At 37.6% G+C, this 22,098-nt stretch overlaps 1 protein-coding gene across 1 annotated transcript; it reads right to left on the reverse strand.

Annotated features, from left to right (window-relative positions):
• Positions 1-1,504: 1,504 nt before the first annotated feature.
• On the reverse strand, positions 1,505-21,870 carry LOC306668114 (guanylate-binding protein 6-like). The gene is made up of 11 exons (XM_079151187.1): positions 21,754-21,870; positions 15,134-15,347; positions 14,239-14,366; positions 9,791-9,900; positions 9,422-9,618; positions 7,200-7,445; positions 6,216-6,496; positions 5,267-5,479; positions 3,886-3,988; positions 3,348-3,541; positions 1,505-1,931 (listed from the first exon to the last, which is right to left on the reverse strand). The coding sequence occupies exons 2-11, from the start codon at positions 15,321-15,323 to the stop codon at positions 1,707-1,709; spliced, it is 1,887 nt and encodes a 628-aa protein (XP_079007313.1). The 5' UTR covers positions 15,324-15,347; positions 21,754-21,870; the 3' UTR covers positions 1,505-1,706.
• Positions 21,871-22,098: the final 228 nt, after the last annotated feature.

A 22,098-nucleotide genomic window follows, 5' to 3' on the forward strand; every position in this document is an offset into this window, starting at 1 on the left:
TTGTTAATTTTTTCTCCTCTTTTTTCAATTAGAGTATGTTATTGCAATAGTTGCATACCATCCATATGTACTGATCATTTTGCACATATACGGCTATCTTGGCTCCTCATTTTCCTTTGATTTCAGACTTTCTTTTTGAGATCTCTTTACTTCTGCCTATGGTAAAAGTATGGTAATGATTGGCCATTCCCATTTCCCCAGTGCAGAGGTACCGAGCACATGTCAGAGGTACCCTTGTGGGAGAACTGGGAAAATATTTACCATTGATCCTTGTCTTCAAGTTGGAGTGTCCTTTAACCTGGATCCTGCCCTCCTTTCCAGATGATGAGTTTGGGAACTAAAATTAGCTGAGATCAAGGCTAAAGATCAGGAAGTTTTGGGGACTCCTCTCACCTAGTTTCCATTTTATCGCTTTCTCTCTATCCCTCTTTATCCTCTTCCCCATCTTCAGAATTCTTCCTGGAAAAGCCCATCAGTTCATTACCTTGTCTGTCTGGACAACACCTGGTCTCCATGTGTCAGGTTCTTCCATTCCCCATCAATGAGTCCAGTTCCCAAAAGACACTGTCCCCTCTACCCTGGCCACCACAGAGACCCCCACTGAAATTACAATAATGCCAGGATCCTTTTCATCTGTGCACATTCTTAACCTGGGGTCATTGTTTTTGTTTTTGTTTGTTTGTTTTTGTTTTTGTTTTTGTTTTTGGTGGTGGTTGTTGCTTTTTTTAAGTACTAGGGATTGAACCCAGGGCCTGTGCTTGTCATTGTGCTTTTAACACCTTAAAACTAATCCAGAAGTAGGAAGCAGAGATAGAGAACCTAGTTAAGATTTGCAAACACACAGGAAAGTTTATACCTCAATTCTGAAACAAATATAGGGGATTAAAAACCAAGGTCACAATGAAAACAGAATTAGGATATAAGTTTTATGATTCTGGTACTTATATCTTAGACTTGCATCCATCTTTGAGCTGGCTAATGTTATTGTTAGAAATAATGAAATGCTTCATCATATAATGGTCAAATTCACTTTCATTATTATCATCAACTAATTTTTAAATGTCTTTCCAAATGAATGAGATACAAGTTTTCTTTATGATTTTCCAAAGATGAGGTACAAAATGAATGATATGTGTCCTTTCAACCCCTGATTCCACCCAGTTCTCCCCAGAAGGAGACAATGATACTAGTTTTTTATTAAACATTCAAAAGATATTTCATCTGTGCACTGTATGTTTGCATGTGACAATTGCATTTTTAATAGTGATCAACCATATATACTGTGTGAATATATACTGTGTTTTGGACTTTGTTTTTACTTGACAATTTATCTTCAAGATCATCCTATATTAAGCTCTGGAGTTCCATGGCATTTTGTTTCCTGAGTATTCCAGTATTGACACATATGAAAATTTATAGTACCAATTTTATGTAGATGACATTTACATAGTTTCCAAACTTTTGTGATTAAAATCAATGCATAAAAGAACCTCTTGCACATATATAATACTACAAATGTAAGTTTATTAATGCTAACATTATCTGTCAATGTTTCCATGCATTTGTTCCATCTAATGCAGATCAGGCACTGATATCTTCTAGCAGGTACTTTTTATGTTTAAAACTTCACAGAATGAAAATGAAAAACATTAGCACCAAAATAGACAAAAGCATGTACCACAATCAACAATTTCCTTAAAGAAGAGCTACTTCCTTTTAAATAGTGAGGAAAATCCTTTTACAATTTTACCAACAGAGGTACCAACAGATAATACTGAATTTAGCCCATTGCCAAATACGTCCAAGACTTTTAAAATCCAGGGAGCATTATCCTCTTTTGTTGCATCAATCATACTTTTCAGATGATTAATCTTTGCATCCATTTCCTCAGATTTCTTCTTAAATCCTTCCTCAAGCAAATCCTTTTGAACCTAAAATAAATAAGGGTTGAAAGGGTTGTGAATATTTCATAATTTTGATACTTTGAGCTATACTTTGTTTAAAAACTTTATCAAAATGTCTTTTTTTCTCCCCAAAATGTTTTCTCAATTACTGTAGGATAATTTAGTGACAAAGACTATCATCTGAGCTGGACCTAGACATGATACAGAATCACCATTTCCAACTTTACTAATAATTCACCCACCTAATATTACAGGTTGGCTGCTGTGCTAACCAAGATGTGAGAACAAATTCACATTCTTGCCAAAAGAAATACTATTGGTCTGACTGTACAAGAGTCTCAGTCCCACTGGGATGGCATGGTCACCATAAAATAGCAATGATGGGAACACATTATCTGATCCAGAAATCCATTACCCTATAACTTCCAAACGGACTATGAGAGATTTCCTCTCGTGTCTTGTGCTAGTTCAGGTAGTTATTTACACCTGGAGTTAACTGCAGCAAGTTTAGAAGCTGTCCCTTCCTTCATTTTTAATTCTGTCAATGTAGATCTGCCTTACGGTCTTGGAGTAGAAATAGGGCTCCAGACAGCATGGGTCTTGGAGTAGAAATAGGGCTCCAGATAACATGGGTCTTGGTGATGCAAACCAGTTGCTGTTCATATTGACTACAGCTAGTTAGAAATCTGCTTAATCCGGCCCTCATGAGATTTTTTGTTTGCTTTGTTTTCTTTATGCTGTTTATTCATTTACCAAATACTTGAAAGTAAAACCTTAACATTAGATCATTTTACCACTACACACCTTAATATGCATCTCTAAACAAAGTTAATATTTGTCTTATATAAACACAAGGGCTTTATCATATATAACAAAGTTAATTATTTGGCAAAAATGCTTATACTATAATAAAATTTTCTTGATTGTTTCACATATTCTATATGTTCATTTGTTCAAATTAGGGTCCCAGCAAAGTTTATGTTTATTTGGTTATTAGGCCTGAACTATCTTCTAATCTAGAGAAGTTTCCCTCACTCTTACTTCTGTGATTTCTCCTTCTCTTCTTCTTCTCCCCCTCCTTTCTTCTTCTTTTCTTTTTTTAATACCATTGACTTGTTGCAGACTGAGACAGTTGCCCTAGAGAATGTCCCACACTCTAGATATTACTGTCATAAGATCAGTTTAAAATCTCCTTAAACAGCAGCTTAAACCATGTTTATAATCTAAGGATTTAAGGAACTATAGATGACCTGAACTCTCCAGAATCTAAATATGAAACACAATTCAAAAAAAAAAAAAATCTTTTTAAAAGAGGATTCAGGGCTTGCAATGAATCACAAGAAACAAATGGTAATGGTCTTCCTTCTGTGGGCTGAGTGTAACCTGCACCACATTCTATGGGGCCCCAGGACCATCAGGCACTACTGAGCACACCACACCCACCTTCAGGTGGTGCTCCAACATGATGTTCTGATTTTTCAGGAGCTCTTCTCTCTCCTCCTCCAACTTCTTTTTCAGTTGCTCCATATTTTCCTTGAGACTCTTCTCTTGAGCCTCCATTCGTTGCTGCTGTTCCTGTAGTTTCTGTCTCGAAAGCTCCTGTTCCCTCTCAGCTGCCTCTTTCTTGGCTCGCTCCTCTGTCACAGGAATGTTTTAGAGAAGGAAGAAAGAAACAGGCAAAAGTCATACTGTATTTTACTGAGTTCAGAGACCAAACCATATCAGAAAGACAGTGCAGGAAATCACAGAATGCACACAGGTCCACACTATGAACCGCACATTTCAGAAAGTGGTGGGAAAGGTCCTGCCCTTCAGGCTGAGGTCTGACCTCCACTATCCCTTGCTCTTCACGCATTCAGCAGAGCATGCATTCCACAGAGAAGGGGAAGCTCACAGTTTTGGGAAGGTCTTGCTGTCGGACCTGTCAGAGGGCATTACAGGAATCTAACCATTCCCTAGGAGCAGAGTCTTGCCCCTGTACCTGCAATGGCCTTCTCCCCATCAGTGAGGGCTTTATCTGCCTGCAAGATGGATTTCTCCGTTGGTGCCTGTGACAGCAAGAACCTCTGGAAGACATCACCTGCCTGTGGAACCAAGAAGAATCAAAGAAGTCAGATTTCATTGGGAGACCACTTCTGTAAAAACAATATATCAGCCAGACACAATGGTGCACACCTGTAATCCCAGTGACTTGGGAGAATGAGGAAGGAGGATGGCAAGTTCAAAGCCAACCTAGGAAACTTAGCAAGGCCCTAAGCAACTTAGCAAGACCCTGTCTCAAAATCTAAAAATAAATTAAAAGGTCTGGGGATGTGACTCAGGATTGTTAAGCACTCCTGTGTTCAATCCCCAGTCAAAGCAAAAAATAAATAAAATAAAATAAAATAATAAAATAGAATAGAATAAAACAAACAAACTAAAACCAAATATGTCCATCATTTTGGCTTCATGGTTAAAATTCCACAGTGGTTCCCTGCAAAGTGACCAAGTTCCTCAGTGTGACCTGAAACACTCCATATTTCCTCTTCCTGTCCCCTCCAGCCCTCCCCCAGTGCTCCTTCCCTCCACCTACTCTAGGTTCCAGCCAGTCTGAATGATATGCAGTTGTACAAACCACAACCTCTAATACTTTCATGCATTTATCTTCCAATGTGAAATGCTGCCTCTGGTCTATGCTGCTGCTTTCTCCCACCACTGACTGGTGGAACTTTGGACCAGTTATGAAATCTGTCTAGGCCTCTAAGTTCTGATGTGTAAAATGTCCACATGAGGAGAGGCATTACATAAAGTTGTTTGAAGGACTACATTAAAAGTTCTAGAAAAAGAGCATATCACCATGTCTATAGTCAATAGAGTTTGATATGTTAGTTGTGCCATTACTTGTTTCCTGCCACCACCTTTGTCACCTGTTGTCCCTGGCTCATAAATGATATCACTCAATATGTAATTGTCCATTTAGTTGACTTTCTTACTTTGATCAGCCCTGAGAGCAAATGCTCTGACTGAACTATGTGAATCACCAGCACTTGGCACATTCCATGTAATGTGGATGAAGAAATTAAGTTCTTTCTGTCTTTCCTGGATTTCTGAAATCCATAATATCTTGAGAAATGAACACTTCCACTCTCGGGAATATATAATAAATAGGAAACATTAGAAGCCTAAATGGGGTCAGGGTGTAGCTCAGTGGTAGAGCACTTATCTAGACTGCACAAAGTCCTGGTTTCCATCGCCAGCTTTGGGGAAGAGGGAGGGAGATAAAGGCATCATGCTTTCTTAATACTCACAAGTGGCGCTCTGTCCTCAGATTTAAGAGATCCCTTGACTATTCTCTAAGCTCCCCATATCTCACTACTACTCACCTTGACGCCTTTCCTCGGCACTTGCAAATACACCTGTTCAACATTTTCCCTTGCTTCCATGTAGAGCTTGTGGCCTCCAGAAACAGAGAAAGTTCCTGCTAAAATGCTTTCCAATAGGACCTTTGAAATCTTATTCAGTTCATCCTGGCAGTATTTCTCAGAGGTCTCTTCATTCTTCAGCAAGAAATATTTCTTCTTCTCCTCTATTATTTTCTGCAATGGAATTATAGACAGATGTCATTAGAAGATAGGAATGGAGGAGATGAAACTCCAAAGAACCACATTGAAATCTAACTGTATTTATGATGAGAAAAACATTCAAGTGGAGTAAGACCTGGGATGAATCAGAAATCACAAAATTTGATTCATGCAACCCTGAAGATCCTCTGCAAGTCTATAGGAAACTTTCTTAACATTCCTGGGCCTCAAAATGCTCATCTGTGAGATGAAGGGATTTCATTCCACAGCCTCCGTGGTGTCTTACAGCTGTGGATTCCTGTGATTCAATCTTCAATGATACAAGGAATAATGTAAGATGAACAACAGTCTAGAAAGAGAGTCTGGTGAGAGAAACTTTGGTTCCTAGGAAAAGGAAACAGTATGAGGGTGACTTGCAGGTGTTCCAGGCTGGCTTGTCACCCATAGAAGGATTTACCACTATTAGAAGCATGCAGGAGGATATCTATATAGATTTTGCTTCAATCATCAAAGTATTATGGAAGATATCTATTTTGGTTTTCTTTCAACCATCTGAGATTTCTGTTAATGTGCCCCAAGTTTTGGGTATGGGGGAAGAGGGATATATGGTCTTTGGGAACTATATTCCTCATGAGAATCCAAAGTGCTTTATCCTTGAATGAGGGAGAAAGAGCCATGAGGTCCATAAAAGTAACAGTAGGCTTCATTTTTGAAGGGAACCATCATAAAAGGTAATGAGTGAGATAATTACCACCAGCTCCTTCTGGAATTCCTGATTTTCATCCTTGAAGGAGTGCTCCATGAAGACTGCGATGGCTTCCCTCTCACAGGTTGCGTGCACCTCCAGCAGCTCCTGGAGTGTGTCTGTGGGGAGCTCCACTCGCTGGGCCATCTGCTCACTGTAGTGGTGGGCTGCCTTCTGCACGGCTGCCGAGTTCTCACGCTGGGCCAGAGTGGTCACTGCATTCTCCAAACAAGGCACTGATCCACTAGCGATGGTATCTACATAAGTCGCCACCAGAGTCCCCAAGCCTGAGTAAGCCAGAAATTTTAGGTGATAAATAGGAAGCTATAACTCAATGAGATCCAAGATTCTAAGGCAATGTTTCTAAAATCTCATATATATAAAAACACACATGCCTACCTCTTTCTACTGTCATCACTTTTGTCTTACTATCAACCTCCATTTTATGATTCTCTAGGTAGCAGTGTTAAAACTGTTAAATATCCACCTTCGTCTAATACACTAAATATATATGGAGAACATAGCATCCCAATTAAAAGTCAAAGGAAAATAGATTACATAGGTTGACCAATGAGACAGGGTATATCAGATTATATTTGTTGCCATACTTGTAACTTTCAATGGATTTTCAGGGACTTACAGGCCAGTATTTCTATATGAACTACTCTAAATTCCCAAATTGCATTTCATATTCTACCTGCAAACAACACTTAACATGTAAGATTTCCTGTTTTTATACTGTTAGTGATTTCATTATCAGTGGAGGATTTTTCAGGTATGTGGAAGCCACAGATATCAATAACAAAGTACAAAATTTTAAAGAGGGTCTTGTAAACCTTAACAAGCAACCTGATTAAAAAATGTACATATTTCTTCAGGTTTGAATATATTTTACCACATTTACATATAGAATCAAACAAAAGCATTGGAAACACATTATATAGTATATTAAACATGTATTAGTTGACACAGAAATATGAGAAGACTCACGATTCCCAGTAACCACAATTCCTTCTCTGAGGGTCTTGGTCTTTGCATGGGTGTAGATGTATGAACAGAAATTATTTGTTTGTTGCTGGAATTTAGGATCTAGTTGGTCTTCTGAGACATTCTCAATTTTGGCTAGGTGTTCTTTGTCATTTGTCGGCCAGTAAAAGACAAAACACTTCCGTTTTGGAAAGAAAGTCCTGATGCATTCCTTGGGCTGATTGGATTTTTCAGCTTTGGGGTTTTTCCCTAAGGAATTGGAAAAACAGAGAATACAGTAGAAATTATCTAGGGACAGGGAACTAAAGTTTTTTTGACAGGGGTTGTTACATCCTTGCAGTGTGTTGTATATTGTTAAAGATTTTTTTTAACACAAACATTCAATACTTCTTTGCACACCAAATGTGCAAATGATATAACTCTGACAAGATATTTTGAGAAACATTAGACCCTTGTGGAAAAAAACAAAACAAAACAAAACAAAAACATAGACTGATATCCCCAGACCTGAACATGGTACCAGTTTAGAGTTGTTATTTATGTGTTCACTGAATGAATAAAAAAATATATAAATTTCTGGTCAACTCAATCCCTTATAAAAAATGAGCTGTAGAACCAGAAAGAAGACACACAAATAAGATATAATGGAGCAATATCAGAAATAACAACATTAGGAAGGATACCATGATTCATTACGGAAAACTACTTTAGTGCTAAAAAGAATTCATATTTTAAAAAGCCAGATAGACAAAGAAAATGAAATGGTAGTTGCCAGGGGTGGGGAGGAAATGGGAGATGTAGGCCAAAGGTAAAAGAAAGATATGTAAGAATCAGAAGGTTAGAGATCTAATGTCGAACATGAGGACTACGGGTAACAAAACTACTGTATTTGGGATTTTTATTAAATAAATTTTAACTATTTTATTACAAATTAACTATGTGAGATGATAGATGCATTATCTGCTTTGCTGTAATCATCACCTTACTATATGTATTCATCTCATATACTGGAATGTAAACCTTAAATATACACAATGTAATTTATTTTTTTAAATAACTTCATACAGTGTTAGCTATTTTTAGCAAAACCTCCAAAGACCAAAAGTAAGTGGAATGTGATTTTAAGATCTGAGACAAAAGTCTATATTTTATTTGATAGTTTGCTTTTCTGCCTATCAATTTTTCAATAAATGTTTTGAGAAAGCATGGAGAGAAAAATGAAAGCACAAAAAAGTAAATCAGAATTGGAATTTCTTGCAAAATTTCTTTAGCTATGCACCCATGTAAATAATTTACAGATAAGCAATATACACACCAATTACTACAATCTCTTTTGAAATAATAGCATGAGTACATGTGTTGGAATTAAGAGAAAGCCATGATACATAAAGTCAAATGAGTGTTCTGATAATCATAGTAAATATTGCAAAAGAATAAATGGAAAAGAAACAAGCTTCTTCAGATCTTTTTGGAACATAAGGTATTGGGTGGAGGAAGAGAACTGTGAAGTGAACCCAGAGCCACTCCATGAGTTACATCCCCAACTTTTCTATTTTTCATTTTGAAATAGAACCTTCCTAAGTTGCCCATATTGGCCTCAAACTCGAGATCCTGCTGCTCCAGACAGGGGCCACTACCACTGAGCTGTATCTCCAGCCCGTTTTACTTTTGATTTTGAGACAGATCTCATTAAGCTTGAACTTGAGAGTTTTCTGCTCTGGACTCTGGAGCATCAAGGATTTCAGATGCCATGCCCAGATCACAAAGGTTTTCATATGAATGATATGACTACACTAGTACTTGAAAATTATATTCTTCTTGAAAAGAATATCTAACTGTGTGAAATATATATTTTTTCTTGAGATGGGCTTTGGATTATAATTTCATGTTTAACAATTATGAGGTCAATTTTTCTCCTAAATAGAGGAAAGTAGATGCCAAAAGATGTGAACAGACACATCTGTATCCATTGTAATAAGGATACCAAAGTACAAATTTAAAAAAAAAAAAAAAAGAACTTGGTTTTGAATAATTTCACTGTACTGTAGGCCTTACATTTCTTAAGTAAACTTCAGTTCCTGGAACTTTTCAGTCTACACGTCTGTCACCATTTCTACAGACTTTGATTCGATCTCAAGTCAAATGGAACCCCAGAAATGATGGAGAGTGTTCAACAGATCCCACACCTTCCTGAGCCTCCCTGAGCCTAGACCACACTTTGTTACCTTTAATCAGCTTCAAGGCGTTCTCCAGGTACTGGTCTTCCGTGATGGGGCGACCATCAAACTTCAGCTCCAGGGTGAAATCCCGTACAGTCCAGACAAAGTCTGGAAAGAAACTCACAAACTCTGTGGAATCTTCTATTTCATCATGATTTGAGGAGGACTTTGCCCTGATTAATTCTGTCAGTTCTGTCACATAACTAGGTCTTGACTAAGGAAAAAAACACCATTTCCATGTCCTATAAACACCCTCTTTCCCCCACGTGCCTTATGCTTCCCCAGAAACAACTAAATGACAGGGCAAAAGACAATGACTCAATATTCACTTCCCCTAAACTCAATGACAGGGTAGTTCAATTTCTGGAAGGATACTACAGCTGCTCCAGGGCCTGGTAGTTGATGCTACTCATGCTGTTGTAGACAAAGGTGCTGCTGAGAAGCACAGCCAGGGCAAAGATCCAAGAATCATTCTTAGGGTCACCCTAGGAAGCACATTAAAGAAGGGACTTAGGGGTTACTTTTTAGACATTTCCTTCAGACTTGATTCTGTCAGTCTTTCATTTATGGGTTTACTAAGGTACTCACATGCAATGAAGAGAGACTTGAATGCAAATAACAGCTTTGATAATTATGTTTCTTAGGATCATAATTTCTTCATAAGATGATATCCTTCTTCACATAGCTTATTTTTTCCCTCAATTGAGTGAAATAAGATAATATATATACAAAAACTAGTACTCTGTTGGGTTCTCAATGGAGCTTTCAATCATCAGTGTTTATCATTTCTTCATCCTATATGTATTTATTGGCCATAGGCCATATAATATGTATATAAATATCAGTAGATATAGCTGGACAGAGAAGGCTACTGAACCCACTGTTCTTAGATTTAGAAAAACAAATTTAACAATGACAAGTTACTTTACAATGACTAAAGCAATGACAAGTATTCACAATAATGAATACAACAAAGATAACAATGTCAATAAAAAATTTGAATCTTAGTAATTTATATAAGTAGTGAAATCCAGAGCTGTAATATTAAATTATAAACTACATGTCAATCAAGAAAGAATAAAGCTATGAAAGTTGGAGGAAAAACATGTGAAGGATTCCTGGAAATCACAAACTGACCATTAAAGAGTTGGCAGAATGTTGACAGACGAAATAAAGATAATGCTGCAGGTAGGAAGACCCACAGAAACAAAACTAGAGATTTTAGGTTTCAGGGGGGTCTATGAAATGAAAATAGTTATTGTGTTTGACTGAGAAGCAGGTAGGAGCAGGAAACAATGCTGGGTGGTGACTGCTAACACAGGTTGATGAAAGGCACTAAAGGTCAGGCTGATGAGTTTCTGTAAATTACAGCATTTGCCTAAATTAAATCTAGAAATTGCTTCTAATATAAAGAGTATATAAAGTTTGTTCCTAGAGAGCAAAGGTAATAACAGATTCAGGCCTAGACTATTCTACATAGCAGTTTAAGGGTGGGCAGATTAACCTGTTCATTTCTTTATTTCCCCAAACCCTAAATATTAAAAAGCAATCAGTGTTCTCCTTAGAACTAGGACTTTTGGGGAAAAAAAAAAATACCACCATTTAGGTAAGCACATACCATCATTGGATAGGTGGCTTTAAATGGCCTATGACAATGACATTCTTTAATAAACAAAAAGAAAAATTCTAAAATCCATACAGGACCAAAAAAGACACTGAATAATCAAACCAATCTTGAGCAAGAAGAACAAAGGTCAAGGTATCACAATTCCTGATTTAAAATATTACAAAGCTACAGTGTTCAAAACAGTATGATATGATGTGAAAGTGGGCATCTAGACCCATGGAACAGAGAGAGCATCCAGAAATAAATCCATGCTTTAATAGTCAACTGATTTTAGACAACAATGCCAAGAACGCACAATGGGGAAAGAATGGCCTCTTCAACAAATGATGTCAGAAGAACTGAGTATCTGTAGGCAGAAGAGTGATTAAAACCAACTCAAAATAGACTTGAGACTTACATGTAAAAACTGAAAGTGAATCTACTACCGTGTGTATATCCAAAGGAAACGAAGTCAAGGCATGAAATCAAACCAAGTGTTCATCAAGGGATAAATGGATGCAGAATATGAGGTAAACACACACACTAGAATACTACACATTCATCAAAGCAAGGAAATCCTGTCATTGCAAAAACATAGATGAACCTGCAGGATATTAAACTAAGTGAAATGAAGAGAGGCACAAAAAGGCAAATGCCACCTGATCTCACTTGTATGTGAAACTTACATAAGTTGCATCCATACAAGTGGAGAGTGGAACGGTGGTTGAAAGGGTGGTTCAAAGCAGGGAGAGGGTCATAGAGAAATGTTAGTCAAAGGACACAAAATTTCAGTTAGATTGTAGGAAAAAATGGCCATAAATCATAAAATTTCAAGAAGAAAACAGGCAAAAGCCTCTTAACATTGGTCTGGCATTGGTTTTTGTGGATATGACACCAAAAGTGCAGACAACAAAAGCAAAATTAAACAAGTTGGAGAGCATCCAACAAAAATCTTTTTGAAAGCAAGAGAAACAACCAGCCACACAAACAGGAAACTAAAGAATGGGATAAAAATATTATCAAACCATGTATCTGATATGGAGTTAAGATTCAAAGTTTGTAAGAAACTCATACAACTCAACAGTAAATCAAACAACCCAATAAATATGAACAAATGACTTGAAAATACATTTCTCAAAAGTTTATATACAAATTGCCAGTGGGTACATGAAAAGATATTCAACATCACTAATCATCAGGGAAATGAAAGTCAAAATCACAAAAGCTATTATAACTATTAGGATGGATATTATCTAAAAAACAAAAGATGACATCTGTTGTTGAGGATATAGAAAAAAGAGAGCACTTGTATGCTGTTGCTTGGAATGTAAAGTGGTATAGCCATTAGGGAAAACATTCTGGAAATTCCTCAAGAAATAGAAGTAGTATATAATCCAGCAATATCACTTTTATATAGAGAGTCAAAGGAAGTAATATCAGTATCTCAGATGATATCTGCCCTTCCATATTTATTGCAACATTATTTCACAATGGCCAAGATACAAATGTTTATCAAGGAATAAATGGGTAAAGAAAGTGTAGAGTATGAGTATTCAAACCTAAAAAAACAGCAAAGGAAATCTTGCTGTTTGCAAAACATGGATGAAAATTGAGGGCATTATGCTAAGTGAAATATGCCACACGCAAAAAGAAAAATACTACATTATCTCACTCAGGTGTGGAATGTAAAATGGTCCAACAGGGCAAACCCGTAGCATCAGAGAATGGGATGATGTGTTCTGGGATCTGAAGGGTGGGAGAAACTGAGATATTGGCCAAAAAGTGCAAAGTTTCAGTTATGCAAGATAAATAAGTTCTGGAGGTCTAAAGTATAGCATTGGAACTATAGTTAACACTGTATCATATACTTGAATTGTGCTAAGAAGCTAGGTCTTACGTGTTCTCACTATAAAAGTAAAAAGAAAACTGTGTGACGTGATATGTATATTAATTTGTGCAGATCATTTCACAAAGTAAATCAAGTTGTGCACCTTAAATACATACAATTTTATTTGTTAGTTTTATTTCTAAAAAGCTCATAAAAAGTAAGCACTAAATATTTAATCCCTTATGCAAAAAATGGAGAGTATAAAAATTTAGACATTATACTCAAGTGGGTATCAACATAAGGCATAAAAGGACGGATCACAGGCTGGGGCTGTACCTCAGTGGTGGAGTGCTTGCCTCGCACATGTGAGGCACTGGGTTCAATCCTCAACACTACATAAAAATAAATAAAATAAAGGTATTGTGTCAAAAAATAAAAAGGACAGATCACTCAGTGCACCTATTGTTAGAAAGCTAAAATATCAAAAATCCATCTTAAAATGTGTGTTATGTCAAAAACATGCTTTGATAGAACCAGCATAGTCATAGATTTCTCAAAGACTTCCAGAATGTTCTGTGGGTTGCTGATAAGCTTCACCATAAAAATGCAAATCTGGGTCTCCTAACTCCAACCCCCAAATACAAACTGCATTTCATAGTTTGAAAAATGGATCAGGAGATTTTCCTGATCCACAGATGACCTCTCTACCCTCCTATCAAGTATACTCTTATACTTAATTCTATGTGGTAGAAGCTGGGATATGTGATCTGGATCACTTTTCAAGATTAAAGAAGTTATCCCCCAGTTATTGGAAGTGCTGATGGATAAGCCCTCAGAGGTCAGCACTCAATGAGAAAGGCTTCCAGGACAGACCTCCAAAGAATGATTGGCACCAGGGATAAAGACCCAACTCTCTTGTCTCAACACAGGATCCCTCCAAAGGGCTATCCCAGCCACATAGTTCCCCATTGAACTGACAGTACTCAGGCATTACACTACAGCACAGCATTGTCCTCTTTCCAACCTGCTTCTTTCCAGGCCTATATTTAATCTGAAGCCTAGATGTGGTCTCCTCAATGGGACTACAGTTTTATTTGAGGATAGAGCATTTACTTTGTCAGTAATGCCCATCCAGAAGGCTGGAACTTTGCTGCTAGATAAGCTTTTATTATATTGAGCCAAAGCATTCACCCTACCATCAAGAAATAAAACATTCTATTCATTATACCCCTATCTTATCTTATGTAGAGGTAAGATTTAAACAACTAGTTTTCCTCATTCACTATAGTTTGATTTCCAGATAGTAGGTCAAAGCAGTTAAAATGTAAGGGTCATAAAAAAATGAGGAAAAAATTCAGCATACAGAGAATCTGAGACTCACTGCCTCACCTTTTCCACATCACCCAGTCCCTCAGTGTCCAAAAGGACCAGAGTGCGTTTTGGCTTGGTGGGGTGGGGCACACACCACATCCAGATGCCCTTGGTTTCAGATTGTATGGTGGAGCCCAGAGGGAAGCCTGCAAGGAAAGAGCAGAGAGCAACATATGCTGAGAGCAGATCTTCTAAGCAGCCTACAGCCCGCATACTAGAGGTCTTGGATTATAAGTACCCCAACAGCTGAGATGGTGCATTCTCTATTTCCTCAAGAATGTCTTACTTTGCCAGTCACCTATTGCACTGAGAATGATGCCTCTTAATGGTTCTAGATGAAGACAAAGAGGCATCCATGAACCAGACAAAATGGAGGTCACAAGTAAGGAGCATTTTGAAGAAATGGTGGGGCTCAGAGATCTAGGGATTTAAGATAGACATAAGAAAATAAAAAGTGAAAAAAGGAAATTGGAATAATATTTTTGCATTGAAAGGTAATTGAAAGAAAAAGCAAAATGAAACAGGAATAGTTGCAACAGGAGGTGAAGTTCAGGAAGGATTTTTAAGATGATAAATATTCAAAGATCTTTATATGTTGATAAAATACTACATAGAGAAAACAAAATATCTTGTATGAGACAGAAGAAACACTTACAGAAGTGTTAGAAAAGATGTGGATGTTAGAAAAGATACAACTCTGAGCACCAGTAGGAGAGATTGTCCTTAATCAGAATAAAGGAAAGAATATGAGGAACGATTACAGTACAGTAGTAATTCGGTGGTGAGAATTAGAACGAGAAAGTTCCTTTACTGAGAGGAGTTGGGTCCTCCCTTTGTGTAAATAGGAATCAGCACTAAGAAGCTGAGATTCAGCTGGAATCAAGCAACTGGCCCCACCCAGGACACCACTCACCACAATTCTGTCCTGCCAGACGGTTCATCAAGTAGGATTTTCCTGTACGGTACAGTCCAACAATGGCCACCACTACCACTGGCTGAGAAATCTTCTCAAGAATCTGTATAGCTTCCTGGTTCACCATCAGCTGCTGATTGTTATTTTCCACTAGACAAATGGGGGCAGACATTTTCAGTCCAGAAGCCATAGCAACCTGCTAACCTGTAACAACCTCCAAGTAGAAATAAGATTACAAAGCCATTTTCTATCTCAGAATTATCCTAGCATCCATCAACTTAGGACTGATGAGCCTTCTGTACTTTGTATGGGATTACACATAAACAAACACGAGCAGACTTCAGAAGGTTTCCTTCATCATTCCCCCAAATCTCTACTGTTTGTGATGAAACATAAGGTATTATCTTCGCCGAAGTTTTACTTCAGTAGTAATAATAAAACCCATGTAATGTTACTGGGGGTCAAAAATATGCTAAAAACTGTAATGAATATCTTATGTATCTGACCTCATAGATATTTAAAAGTACCTGCAAGTTAGAGTTATTCAGCCCACTTTACAAATGAGATAAATAAGCTTCACAAATGCTGAGTGAATATGTCACAGAGACAGGATTAAAAACCCAGATAATTGAGCAGAATAGCAGACTAAGAAATGCCAAGTTCTTGTTCCTTCCATGGACATTATTAAAAAAAGAAAGCTAAAATAATTTTATAGGAATTCTGAAAACAATTCAAAGGAATAGTGTGCAATCAAGACAAAGCCCCATTTATAACAGAAGGAAGTTCTATGTCTTTGCTCGCCCTTTCCACAACCACTCCCTAGCACGGCACAGTCTTGTTCTAGAGGAAGTAGTCTGATCCTGAATCCCCCCACCCACCTTGAACTGGAGGGGATGGAGAAGATCTTATTAGCAATAGGCTAACCTGACTGGGGGCCTACTTTTCTAGTCTGTTTTTCCTAACTTGAATTTCAGATAAACATGATTTCTTGGGTATAATACCAAAGCACAGGAAATAAATGAAAAACAGATAAACTATACTTCATCAAAGTTGAAAACTATTGTGCATCAAAGAATGCTATCAATAGAACAAAAGAAAAACCACACAGATGGAGTTAAAAAACACTTGCAAATCATTTATCTGATTAAGGATTAATCTCCAAAATATAAAAAGACCTCCTACAACTCATCAATAAGAAAAGAAAACCCAATTTGAAAGTGGGTAAATGACTGAAATAGGCATTTCTTCAAAGGAGATGTGCAAGTGACCATGAGCACATGAACACAGGCTCAACTCCACTAATCACTAGTGTAAAAGGAAATTTGGAGATATAATACAATTTTAGAATTTATCTGAGTAAGATGCAATTTATGTTTGGGGGAATAACCAGATTGAAGACAGTGTTTGTTTTAGTGTTTGTGTTCTGATAACAAAGTATCAGAGGCAAGTATTTATTTGAAAAACATAGAAGCATAATGAAGAAGTTATTTGATAAGTGGTAGTTACAAATTTGCTCTTCTGGGCTAAGTATTAGTCACATAATTATATGTTAGCTGCTTATGAGTAACAGGTTAGATTTTGATTCTGTTTTACATAAACATTTACCCAAAATGACCCAAATTTGTTTTGTTTAGATTTGAAGCTTATGAAAGGATAATTTTATTTGCAATGTCTAGTTGTTTTTTTTTTTTTTTTTTTTTTCTCAAAAATTTTAATCTTGCTTTAACACTAAGGAAATGCAAATCAAACCACAATGTGGTACACAGTCACTGCAATGGCTACTATCAGAAATGAAATAACAATTTTTTTTAAAAAGTGTTATTCAGGTTTTATGGGAAACAGGAGAAAGTCTCAATGAGCAAAATGTATTTGCTAATGAGCTGGATGGAGGTTTGTGACATTCCAAGCAAAATACAATTAGCCAGTCTGCTGGACTAAAGCCAAGAAAACACTGTGGAAGAGGCAGAGGTCTACAGTGGGCATGTTGTTGGTGGATTTCCGGAAGATGGCATTCCAGGTGGATAACATGGGAGGTTTCAGCTGCTGGGAGTGGAGCTTGACCAGGCTACAGGGTAACAGAAACAGCAATGAAGAGAGAGGGGCTTGTGGGCAGGGCACCCCGTTGATGTGATATATTCATGTTAAAACCCATGTGAGTGGGAGGTGCCCTTCCTAACAATAAATGAATGTGTTGCAGTCATCAGGAAAAAAAAAAAAAAGTGTTATTCAGCATGTGGGTAAGTTAGACCTGTGTGCTTTGCTAGTAGAAACATAAAGCCACACTGTAGAAAAGTGTGGCTGTTTCTCAGAAAATGAAACACAGATTCAATATTAGATTCAATAATTTCTCTTCTGGGTATATACAGCACACATAAAAATTAAATGCAGGATCAAACAGATAATTCTACACCAATGATTATGGTAGCATTTTCACAATAGCCAACATGTGGAAAGAATCCAACTTTCCAATAGATAAGTAGATCAACAAAATGTGGTACATAGAAAAATGGAGTCTAATTCAGTCATAAAAGGGATGAAATTCTGACACAGGCTACAATGTTGGATGAACCTTGAACTGGCTAAGTGAAGTAATCCAGACCCAGAAAGAAAAATATTAAAGGATTCCACTTATAGGAGAAACCTAGAATAGTCAAATACATCCAGACAGAAAGTGTAAGAGTGATTGCCATAGCCAGGGAGAGGTGGGGGAGGTTGATAGGCGATAATTATTTTAAATGTACAGAATTTCGGTTTGGAATGATGAAAAAGTTCTGGAAATGTTAAGCCATGGAATTGCACAACAATGTGAATACGCTCGTGTCACTGAACCGTACACTGTAAACTGTTAAAATATAAATCTTATTATGTACATTTTACCACCACGCAGGCAAAAAAGTAAAAGACAAACCCCTGGGTGATCCAACCATCTATTTTTTCTGTTATGTTGCTGCAGGCAGTTATTTGGCAGAACCATCTTCCTCAAAGACCTTGGTTACTCTGTGTTCTTTGATCTCTAACGTGATAGTTTTTTATGACCATCATAAACCAAAAGGGGCTCTGGAATGCACCGGTGTGATCAAGTGACTTTCATCTCCAGGTTTAGAAGAGCCATGGGAACAGGAGCTAAAAGCGGAGGAGGGGAACTGTGAGGATGAGGCCTGCCCCACGTGCGCAGTCACCCTTCAAAAACAGGAAACAAGGGAATGTCCCGAATCTTCAGAATTCAGATAACAGCTGAAGTAAATGGCTGAGGAAGGTCTGGTTCTCTGCAACTTATCCCATGAAAAGGAGTAGAAGTGCATAGCGCTGTCTGAGATAGACGGACTTAGGTAAACAGAGAGAAAGCCAGTGTCCCCATCGGGTCAGTCTAGGTAAAAGGCATATGGGTTTTCATTGAAGTTATTTTAGGTAAGAGTTTAATATAAAAAATTAAGTAATAAAAGTACAATAATTATTTCATGGATCTCCTGGCACATTTTTGATTACCATTATATTGAAATGGTTTTCTATGGTATCTGTGTATTTTTTCATAATCGGAATGTTTAAAAATAATATCATAGTCAAATATTGCAAATATTATTTTATAATAATGTCAGATATTCAAGACGCACCTAGTGCCCTCAAAAATACCAGCTCTATGAGAAGAGAGAGCCCACAGAATGGAAGATTTTGCCAACTGTGCCTCTAACAGGGAATTAATATCCAGAATATACAAAGAACTCAAAAAACTTAAGACCCAAAAAACTTTATAACCCAATCAATAAATGGGAAAAGGACTAAACAGATAATTCTCAAAAGAATAAATACAAATGGTCAACAAAAAAATGAAAAAGTGTTCAATGTCTCTAGCAATTTAGAGAAATGCAAATTAAAGCTATGTTGAGATTTTATCTCAATCCAGGCAGAATGGCAATAATCAAGAATAAAAGTAACAATAAATGTTAGCAAGGATGTAGGGGGAAAGGTACACTCATACATCATTGGTGGGACTGCAAATTGGTTCAACCACTCTGAAAAGTAGTATGAAGATTCTGCAAAAAATAAGAATGGAACCACCATATGACCTAGCTCTCCCGCTCCTTGGCCTATATCCAAAAGATCTAAAATCAGCATACTGCAGTTATGCAGTCACATTAATATTTACAGCAGAACAATTCACAATAGCCAAGCTATGGGGCCAACACAGGTGTCCATCAAAAGATGAATGGATAAAGAAAATATGATATATATACACAATGGAGTATTACTCAACCATAAAGAAAAATGAGTTTATGACATTTGCTGGTAAATGTGTGAAACTGGAGAACATCACAGTAAGTCAAATAAACCAACTCCAGAAAGGCAAGCATCAAATGTTTTCTCTCATATGCAGAAACTAGATCAAATGAGGGAAAAGAAAAGAAAAAGGGGTAGGGAATACCACAAAAATAGAAGAGAGATCAGTGAAGTAAGGAAGGGGGACTGAGGGGGAAGGAGGATGAATGAGAAAAAGGAGGGACGGCTGAATGAATCTGACCAAACTTTCCTGTTTGAACATGCCACAGTCAATTTTACCTTTATATGTATATATCATAGTGCACTATTTTTTAAACCCATAAATAAATAGAACATCAGTAGAGAAAAGAGAACAGGAGAGGGAGGAGGAGAGGCAAAGAAGAAATATGGGGACTGAATTGGAGCAAAGTTTATTCCATGCTTACATAATCATGTCAAAATGAACTCCAATATTATGTCTAACTAAAATGAACTAATTTTTTAAAATGCTAGCTCTAAGATTCACTTGAGTTCACTTAAACTAGGAGTTTCCTCTAGCAAATCCTAAGTTGGGTAATTACAGAGCTAATGAGTAAAACAGTAGATCCAAGCAGAAAGGTGTTCAAAAACTAAATGAGACATGACCCCAGCACGGCAAAAAAAAAAAAACTAAATGAGACAACAGAAGTTTATATCCTAGGATAGCATGCATCCCAATGCAGAATTCAGTAAATGTTTGTTAAATTAGATGGCAATTAAGTTATAATAGTCATACTAAGCAAATTGATCCATTAGATCATATGTCTCAACAAAAGCTGCACACTGTTAATTACTAAGAAACAAAAACTGCAAATTAATTTTTCACCAGAACAGAGCACGCATCAAGTTCAAACATGCTGTTTCTCTTCTCTGATTCTTTAATGTGGGGATCACATAATCCCCCAGCGTCAACATTATGATTCCCGGAATTGTTATAATTCCTGGAATTGGGAGGCACCCTCTCTGCAGTGAAGATTAAAGGCAGGTCTAGGATGATGTGGCCGTTACTGCAGACAACTTTAGAAATGTCTCTGGTTAGCTATGAATGAATCACTGGGCCTTCTAAATTCAAATTAATGATTATTCTTTTGATCATGTTCAGTAATGGTTTTCAAACTTCAGTGTACCTCAGAATCACCCTAAAGGATTGTTAAAATGTAGATTACAGGTCTAAGCATCTACAGGTGACTCTGATGTCCCTCTAAGAAACAAACATCACACACACACACACACACACACAGAGAGAATCTTGCCTACATAACTACTTTTAACAATGAAAGTCAGCACTACAAATTAAGTATCCATAGTTCCTTTGATCTTTCTACTTGTGCTGTGCTTCTTAGTCCCTCGAAATCCTTTTTGTCAGACTCTGAACACACTTCAGTCTAAGTAATGAGGCTTAGCACCCAGCAGCGTTCCTGCCCTTTGCCTTCTAACTCAAGCACAGCTCAAAGGGCAACCCACTCACGTTGTGACACACTACAAATCAATCTGTGCTGACCACAGAGTCACAGAGACTGGAGTCAGACAACTCAGATCCTGGGCCTCCTACTGGCCAGCCGTATCAACTTGCACACGACACTTAATACCTTTGACATTCAGGGTTTGCACTTGTAAAAAGGGAATGATTGTCCCTATAGTGCAACTTTGCTGTGAGATCAAAAGAAATAATATCTGTAAACCACCCAGAGGTATTTATTTGGTCATGTATCAGGGTAAAGTAACTTCTTTTAATGAAATAAAAATAAAGTACTGGTAAAAAAGAAAAAAAAGTCAAAACCACAGTAACTACATTTGTTTCCACATGGAAACATAACTCTCACTCTAAAGATATCTTAAGTGTGACAACTAGAAAGACAAAAAGTGAAGTCTCTAGATTACAGTTGCCTTAAGCTCCTAGGCAGGAATTCTCTCCTGTGTATTCCAGAGTTACTAAAGGAACTGATAGAGGTCTGCAGATGGTAGATGGGTTCCCATCCAGGGCTCTTTCCACCTCCACCACCCCTCTTCACCCCTGGCTTCTGTCTTGAGTTGAAGATGCTGGGAATTCAGGGACCAGGGTCCTCTGTGTGTCTGGCTGCCACCTCAAAGCTGTCACTGGTCAAAGAGAGAAGCTGAGTTTCCCCAGAACTAAAGCCAGGTAAAGACTCCTGAGGGCTAAAAAGCAGGCTACCTGCCCTTCCTGGCCATCCTTCAATTGTCACTTCGTTTTGGAAATCAAATCAAAAGTACGACTAAGTCGAATGTAAAAAAGAAAAAAAGAAGAGGAAGAGAAGGAGAGGAGGAAGGGGACAGGCGGAGGAGGAGGAGGAGGAAGAGGAACATACCTGCCCCACTGAACTACAGCTCCAAGAAGTCCTCAGCTGCCTCGAACTCACCCTCCAGTTGTCTGCCTCCTTCCACTTGTCTGTCTCTCCCTTATATAAGCTGGAAAATAAAACCAAAACTAAAGAAGCCAGCCCCTTCCACAAAGAGAATACTGCAGTCAAACTGAAACTAAAAGTAACTCACAGCATTGCTAAAGTTAACAAAGACGTCTGAAAAATCAGACCACTGCTCAGAAACAGACTGTAGAGATAAGAGGACAGAAAAGCAAGACACTCCATGGTGACATCTCCATCAACACAGTCCTACCAACTTTCTCTTCTCTCCCCTCATCTCGGAAGGCTTTC

This window comes from Sciurus vulgaris (genome assembly GCF_902686455.1).
Source record: "Sciurus vulgaris genome assembly, chromosome: 1".
Classification (NCBI taxonomy): Eukaryota; Metazoa; Chordata; class Mammalia; order Rodentia; family Sciuridae; genus Sciurus; species Sciurus vulgaris.